This window comes from Ruditapes philippinarum, unplaced genomic scaffold (genome assembly GCF_026571515.1).
Source record: "Ruditapes philippinarum isolate M1 unplaced genomic scaffold, ASM2657151v2 ctg3120_1_1_1_1, whole genome shotgun sequence".
NCBI classification, from domain to species: domain Eukaryota; kingdom Metazoa; phylum Mollusca; class Bivalvia; order Venerida; family Veneridae; genus Ruditapes; species Ruditapes philippinarum.
In genome coordinates, this window is record NW_026859580.1 from 69,498 (window position 1) to 78,562 (window position 9,065).

The window sequence follows — 9,065 nt, forward strand, 5'->3', positions numbered from 1 at the left end:
TACTCGACAGCGAGAGCTGCTTTTTGTGCCCTAGCGGGCGGATGGACCCTAATTAAACATTAACAATATACATACATATACACACAGAAACAATATCAATTACAAAACATACAGGATCTTTAAACAATTCTTTAAAAAGAAAATTAAAAATAAAAATAAGTTTTTCCTTTTTTAAATTCGAATAGGTAAGTCTAGTCATGCTTGTTGTTTTGTATGAATTATTTCAATAATGTCCCATGATCAATTATGGCTCTTATTTTATAGCTGTATATCAAAGGAAATGAAAGTAGGCCATTTCGACAAATCAAGGTCAGATGAAAAATTAAGCTTTACATCTAAAAATGTGCAGATTTCATAGCTGTACATCAAGGGACAAGAAAGTAAAGTCACTTCGTCCAATTATCTAGGTCAGCTGATATCAATGATCAATTTTATATCTAAAACTGTGCACATGGTTCGAATTCCGTAGCTGTACAACAAATGATAAGAAAGTATGTCACTTCGTCAGATAATCTAAGTCAGCTGATACAAAATTTCAATTTAACATTTAAAACTGGCCAACATTTCATAGTTATAGATCAAAGGACACTAAAGTAGGTCATTTTGTCAAAAACTAGGTCAGCTAATATCAAAGATTAATTATGAATCTAAAACTCTGGAAATGGTCCAAATTTTATTGCTGTTCATCAAAGGACAAGGAAGTAGGTCACTTCGCCTAATTATCTAGGTCAGCTGATATCAAAGTTAAATTTTACATCTAAAACAGTGTTCATGGCTGTAGATCTAGGAACAAGAAAATAGTCACTTTGACATGTTATCTAGGTCAGCTGATATCAAAGTTCAAAAGTAGGTCACTTCGTTAAAATCTAGATCAGCTGATATCAAAGTTAAAACTGTGCACATGGTCCAAATGTGTCCATATTTCTATAGAAAAAAAACAGAGAATTTCATTAATTTGACCTTGACGGTCAACGTCAATTGAAGATCAATTTCACATTTAAATCATTAATATGTGTGTTTGGTTGCAAGTTTTCCTTTGTCCAAATATAAATTAAATCCGTATATAGATTACAAAATTATGACAAGTTAACCATAATTCAATAATTTGACCTTTACGGTCAAGGTCATATAAAACTCAAGGTCACATCTAAATTATTCAAGTCTTGTTGTGCCTAAATATAAATCAAATCCGTACTTAGAAATCAAAATTGTGACAATTTAACCAAACTTCAATAGTTTGACATTGACGGTAAAGGTCTTTTAAAGGATTAAGTCAGTTCAACTTTTGAAAAGGTATTGTCCAAAAAGGTTGTTTTGTATGAAGATAATCCATTTGCTATAGGAAATAAAAACAAGAAAATTTCATTAATTTGACCTTTACGGTTAGTGTCAATTAAAGGTCAAGGTCACATCTAAATTATTCAATGTCCAAGTATAAATCAAACTTATGACAATTTAACCAAAATTCAATAATTTTACATTAACATTGAAAGCTTAAGGTCACATCTAAATTATTTAATGTTTGTCTGGTAAAAAGTCTTGTTTTGTCCACACTGCGGTATATTGTACCGTGGATATTGCTGGATATTATGAGGACATTCATCCCATTTCGCGACATTGAACGGGGAACAAAGATAAGTTCAGCGACGATATTTTCCAAACTAATGGCTATTTTGTTTATCTCAACGGGTTTTAAACATCTAGAGGTATTTTTGTGTCTCCAAAAGGCATCAAATGGTTACAGGTATTTGTAAAATTGATTAAACTACCACTAAACGATCGGCTGCTCATTAGATTAGAAAATATTGACTGCGATACTGTAGAATCGTTAGAAATGATTATTTTACCAAGATAAAAAAATTAAATCGAGCATTTTCTTTATTCATGATCCAAGTATGCTTAGTACAAATTTCAGACAAAAAGTACAAAAAGATACAGGCAAAAAATGATACAAGAAAGTGTACCGAGTATTGATTTTAAGTGCACCGAGTATTTCACATTAATTAGCTCAACTTAAATGTACAGAGTATTGCAAAACAGAATGAGTAATTTAGAATGGAAAATCGAAATTTTTGTCTAATTTTTACGTTCGTCTCCTTTTTAATCTTCTGATAATGAAGTTTATGATATTTATTCAAATATTTCAGATTCAACAATGCAGTTTCAGTGTTATTACTGTTCTTTTTCTACGGACACAATGACATACAGATATTTAATTTCACATTTGGTTGTAAATCACACTATGAATGAAATAAAGTTTAAGCGTGCTACTGAGGATGGCGTTAAAGTGTGTGATAACACCTGAACTTTGTCGGGAGCAGGGTAAAACTAACAACATTGACGATAAAAATCTTTAAATACATATCTCAAGAAACTGTGATCAGGGAGATCCATCTCTTAAATGAAAATAAAATATTTAGATGACATGAATTATAGGTTTTTACAGGGGAGTGTGCCTTAAGAAAGATATCGGCACATTTAGTAAAACTTTGGCCCGAGGCCAAATGTGCCGGTATCGGCTTAAGAAACACTTTCATAAATTTTGTATTGCATTGCCCTGTATCATTAATGTTATTAAAATCCATTATTCGGTTTGAGACTGTAATACCCGCTCGACAGATGGATGGATGGATGGATGGATGGATGGATGGATAGATAGATAGATACTTTTTATTCCTCCAATATTGAAGGTTGATATCAGATATTGGCATACTTGTTCAATACGATAGCAACGAGAACTTTGTAATCACATAAAATTGCTGACTTTGTTCGACTGGATTTTTTCATAAGCAGGAATGAAAATTTAATGGCTGTGGATTATTCGCAAATGTTTCCAGTAAAGTTCCTCCGAACTCTGCATATACTGCACATATAGTGTCAATAAGTATACACAATAAGAAATATTTATGATTGAATGTGGTAAATACTCTGTGATTACTCCTCGCGTTTACTCGACATGAATAACCAATATTCGTTACACTAAAAAAAGCAATACTCGTGACACCGACGAGCAACTCCAAAGCAATACTCGGTACTACGGAATACCGTGAGGGCCATCGTGGTTATACGTTAAAATACAGAGGGCGACAATGCGATAGTGCGACAGTGCGATGACGACAAAACGACAGTGCGATGACGACAGTGCGATGGCGACAATGCGATAACGCGATAGTACGATGACGACAGAGCGATAGTGTTATCGCACTGTCGCCATCGTATTGTCGTCATCGTACTGTCGCATTGTCGTACTGTCGTCATCGCATTATCGCATTGTCGCCATCGCATTGTCGCACTATCGTCATCGCGTTATCGCATTGTCGACTATCGCCTTCTGGTGCACGGTTCTAAACTGCTGGCGAATAAGCTGACGGTATAGAATATGGGATAATTTTACTTTTGTCAATAAATTTTTATCTTTTTGTTTTTTCTTTTCCTTTTTATTAATTTTTTTGTTTCTTTCTTTTCTGTATACTAATAATGTTTAAATGAAATTATAAATTAATAATAAGAATCATTTTATATATAAATACTGAAAGAGTTATACATAGACGGAAAATGTAATAAATTGTGTGAAACTTTAATATACAATGTAATAGAAATATTTCAGATGAAAATGATCTTATGTTGACATTTAAAAGATGCAAAAAAATTAAAATCATTGTTTATTACTTGTATAAAAAAGACAAACAAATTATATTGATAATTCGTCATCAGTGGTTTTATTGTTTTGTAAGATGTATAATTTATTATATTACTAACATTGTAAATAAAGATACATGTAATTAGAAATTTACGTCAACACATATTTTTTTCTATATATCTAACATAAGTGGTCAACAATTATCACTTTAAGATTAACTTAACAGCAGATCCTACTATACGTTTAACTTGTCAGCATATTGTACTATAGCCAACTGATTCCGCTGGTGGACATAGTGAGACAATGTGTTTCAATGTTGAAAAACACATCTATCCATTATATTTAATCCGGAAAAAATCTTACTGTTTATTTTTGTTGTTTTGTTGTTTTTTTAAGGGAAACATGCAAAATTCGAATTACCAACTACCTGCCGGTAGGTAGTGGAGGATTAAGAATAACCAACTACCAGCTAGTAGGTAGTAGGTTATTCGAATATCCAACTACCAACTACCTATCAAATTGACGCTTCTTTAGATTTTTATCAATATCTAAGATCGAGCAATTTTTGGTGCTTGGTGAACATATGGCTTTTATGTTTCTTAAAGATAGTAAATAAAAATGATTAAATAAAAAAAGAAATATAAAAGATATACTAGATTTATGCGATAACGCGATAGTACGATGACGACAGAGCGATAGTGTTATCGCACTGTCGCCATCGCACTCTCGACATCGCATTGTCGTACTGTCGCCATCGCACTGTCGCACTGTCGTCATTGCGTTATCGCACTGTCGACTATCGCCTTCTGGTGGACGTGCGACAGTGCGATGACGACAATGCGACAGTGCGATGACGACAATGCGATGACGACAATGCGACAGTGCGATGGCGACTGTGCGATAATGCGATGACGACAGTACGACAGTGCGATGACGACAATGCGACAGTGCGATGGCGACAGTGCGATAACACTATCGCTCTGTCGTCATCGTACTATCGCGTTATCGCATTGTCGCCATCGCACTGTCGCATTCTCGTCATCGCACTGTCGCATTGTCGTCATCGCACTGTCGTATTGTCGTCATCGCACTGTCGCACTCTCGCATTGTCGCCCGCTGTATTTTAACGTATAACCACGATGGCCCTAACGGTATTCCGTAGTATTCCGTACGGTACACTGACATGTGTATTAACTCTAAAAAATGCATTGTCATCTGAGATTCTATTGTTCATTGAACATTTACAACATATACATTATCATCGTTATCACATTTCATTCAATTCAAGTTTTTATCTTAAGTATATGCACAAAAAATCCAATTTGACTGACCCGAGCTAATTTATAATGTGAGCAAAGAGACGAATTTTATCTCCTTATTACATTTCAAAGCTATTTCTCAACACTGATGAGATTTGGCACTGGTCCATGTATGAATGAAATCCATACATCAATAAAACAATTATGACAATTTAACCAAAATTCAATAATTTGATTTTGACGGTAAAGGTCATTTAAAGGTCAATGTCAAGGTCAGTTCAGCCATTTTAGAAGGTGTTGTCCTAAAGGTTGTTTTTTCCAAGTATGAAGATAATCAATTAAATTATTAATCAGTTCATACAAATATACTTTAGTTAGTGTTGGAAGCTATAAGCTTATTGCACACTCTCGAGTCCATTCCTTGAATCAAACAGAACTTAGCAATGAAGGTAAAGTTTCTTTCTCAAGGAAACAACGGCTTGCACTTGACAGGATTTGAACCAACGAGATCAGCAATCCTTAGATTACTAGTCCCACACGTTAACCACTCGTCCACGCCGCCATTTATTACTACCAAGTCAATTCTAGCAAAAACAGTGAAAATTCAAATATTTAACCTTCAAGGTCAATGCCATAAATAAGCCAAGGTCAATTTGAAAGGTCTTGTCCTAAAAACTACTGTGTCTTAATTCAAGTCAATCCATACATTAATAACAAAGTTATAGCCAGTTACAGCAACAAAAAAAAATCCAGTAATTTGACCTTCAAAGTCAAAGTCATTAATAAGTGAAGGTCAAGGTCTTTCTAGATTACTTGAAGGTATATACTAAAAGATTGTTGTGTTAAAGTTTGAAGACAATTCATATAGAAAAAAAAAGTTATAACCTCAAATAGCAAAATCAGACATTTAGCTTGAAGGTCACGGTCATTTATAAATGAAGGTTAAGTTTTGTCTGGCTTACTTGAGATCTTGTCCCAAGGGCTCTTGTGGCCAAGTAAAAGAACAATACACAAAGAACTAAAAAAATAATGATCAATGTCAAGTTTTGGCAAAGGCAACGCCGACATGACAGTAACAATACCTTTATAATAATAATAATAATAATAAACTCTTTATTAAACGAAGGTAACTTATTAAGACAATACATCAAAGCATTAGATACAACACATATAATGCAAAATCTTATTTTCAACAAGGCCTTCAATAAAACATAAACATAACAACGGACATATTCAAGCAATTGTAAAGATTACAACATTCAGTAAATCTTAATCCTCAAAGAAGACAGACATAATATTATATTATAGTATATGTAAATTTTCTATAATTCATCTAGATAATAATAAATGTTTGAAATGTGATTTAAACAATTTAGGACTTGAAAGATTTCTTATTTTTAAAGGAATAGTGTTCCATAACTCCATACTAGAATAATAAAATGTACGTTTCAAATAATTTGTTTTAGGTCGTTTATGCATAATATCTTTTTTATGTGTTGATCTTAGTTTTGAGATAACGGAATTAGATTAGAAATATATGCTGGCGTTAATACATTCATCGCTTTATATACCATAATTCCAGAAAAGTATTTACATCTAGATGGAAAAAGATAACCATTTCATATTTTGAAACATATCAAGAGAATTTGTTTTTACGGGTTTATTTAAAATAATTCTGGCGGTTCTTTTTTGTAATTTTGTTATTCTATTTAGATCTGATTTGTTACATTGGGACCAAATAATACATTCATAATCAAAAGTAGGGGCAATGTAAGCGTAATAAAATAATTGTTTCATTTCAGGTGTAAGAAAAATTTGAATTCTTTTCAGCAGAGATATTTTAGAAACAAGGTTAATTAGAACATGTTTTGTCAATATGTGTTTTCCAAGATAGACAGTTATCAATATGCAATCCAAGTAGCTTTTGACAATTTTATACCCGAATTCTCAATATGCAGAGACAGATTGCCTATGTTATTTATTTTACATTTTGATCCAATTATCATGCACGTGGTCTTTTCTGGATTTATGGCCATATTATTGAGAGTGCACCATTCCTGTATTTTTAGTAAGTCTAGTTGCAAAATAAGAAAGTCGAGCTAAAAATAGCGAATACTGTATAAAACAGTCTGACTTTGCCGATAGTTTCATATGCTGAATGCCCTTTTAAAAGATGATCAAATAAACCTTCATTTTAAAACTTTATCTAAATATAAATATGTACCTGACTGTCCAGTCCAAGTATAAGAATCATGAAAAAGAAGAGGAAGGCCCAAAGGGATGAAACCGGAAGTCTCGCGATTCCTTCTGGATATGCGACAAAAGCGAGACCGGGACCTATAACACAAAATTATTATCTTTTATGCCAGTTTTTACTGTTTCAGTTTATACAGAATTTATTTTAGTTAAATTATGTTGGAAGTTTTAATGTATAAACGTATAGAAACACCCTCAAGTCAGTTCCTGGAATCATTTTCTGTTTTCCTTTGAAAAATGACATGAAATAAGAAATAGTAGAATTTTTTAATTCTAAATAAATTAATCGCAAAATAATCGAGTTTTGTTTATTCACGAAGCAAAACAAAACAAAGGAATCAATTAATGAGGTATTCAAAATAAGAAGCTTCATTATACATACCACTGTCGGCGACATCTGCGACGGCTTGGTTAGTTTGGTGTGCCATGTACCCAAGCACTGAGAAGATGACAAACCCTCCGAGGACACTCGTGGCACAGTTGATAAACGAAACAATAACAGAGTCTCTGTAACATATAAAGTGAAAGTACGCTTGAATATTTGTCTTAAAACGATCTTTATTATATTTTTGTCACCAATTAATATATTGTTCTGAGGACTTCAAACATTGTCTAATCTGAACAAGAACGTGCTTTTTAACAGAAATGCCCCCGGCCCAGATTCTAGTCTGTAACAATTTTTCAACAAGAGCCACTGCTGGGCGGGGGGCAAAGCTTGACATTTTTTTACTTTTTCTAAATGCAAACAAATGAAAGGTTTAAGCAAATTTTAAAAAAAGAAAAAAGGTTATTCTCTTTTTAAACAAGAGGGCCATGCCTTCTATCGCTCACCTGATTATGAAGGCTCCATGTGATTGACCTAGAAATCATCAAAACAACCTTTGTGACCAGTTTCCATTATTTGGATCAAAACAGTAATCTCTAGAGTGTAAACAAGTTTTTTTTTCCATATTTAGGCTGTGTGACCTTCTTTTTGACCCTAAGAGACCCATATTCAAACCTGACCTAGAAATCCTTAAAACAAACTTCCTGACCAATGTCTAGGATATATGGACTTGAAAAAAAATCCCCTAGAGTGTTCACAAGGTTTTTCCATATTATATATAGGCTGTGTGACGTAGTAGATTACTTGGTATTAACTTTCAAGTTGATTTAGAAAAAAATATAAAATCATTCTGGAAACATGTAAATAATAATTATCACTTTCACAAAGTTTAAACCCCCAACGTTTCGAGGGGATAAACCCCTCTTTATCAAGGAGTTTCTGTTTATTTTCATGAATCACGTTTTAGCTTCTTGTCTTACACTATGTTTTGTATACAGGAAATGACGTCGTTGACGTCAACAATAAAAAAAGGCTGTGACTAAAAAAAGAATTGGAGCACCACACTAAATACCGTATTCCGGTATATACCGGACAAGGCGCTTGAATGATAAAATGCTAAAATCTTGTCTTTTTACCCAACGGAATGAACTTTAACAGGTCTAATTCATCTTTTCACACCGAATCAAGTACGATAATCAAGGAAAAATGTAAAAATCGGCGAAAAAAACGATATTTGTCTATTTTGTGATCATGATTTCTGCAAGCGTCTAGAGGTACTGCTCCAATCCTGTATTGAGCTAAATCCATAAAAAAATACGCAAACCATGATGATGACGTTTTCCGTCCAATAATAGCAGCATATAACCGTGAAAATGATGATAATAATAACAACAATAATAATAATAATAATGATAATAATAATAATAAAATAATAATAATAAAAAATAATAATAATAATAAAATAATAATGATAATTATTAATTATTTAATAATAATAATCATTATCAAATATTTTAGCAATGATAATATTAAATAATAGCAAACAATAATAATATTTAAAAAAAAAAATAATAATGACAATAAT

General features: G+C 32.6%; 1 protein-coding gene across 1 annotated transcript in view; it reads right to left on the reverse strand.

Moving 5' to 3' along the window:
• LOC132757111 (sodium- and chloride-dependent glycine transporter 1-like) overlaps positions 1 to 7,662 on the reverse strand; it is a gene marked incomplete at its 5' end in the record, with an annotated part of 51,268 nt that extends 43,606 nt beyond the window's left edge. The window contains 2 exon segments of the mRNA XM_060748298.1: positions 7,124 to 7,236; positions 7,538 to 7,662. Of these exon segments, the coding sequence (XP_060604281.1) occupies positions 7,124 to 7,236; positions 7,538 to 7,662 (238 nt within the window).
• Positions 7,663 to 9,065: the final 1,403 nt, after the last annotated feature.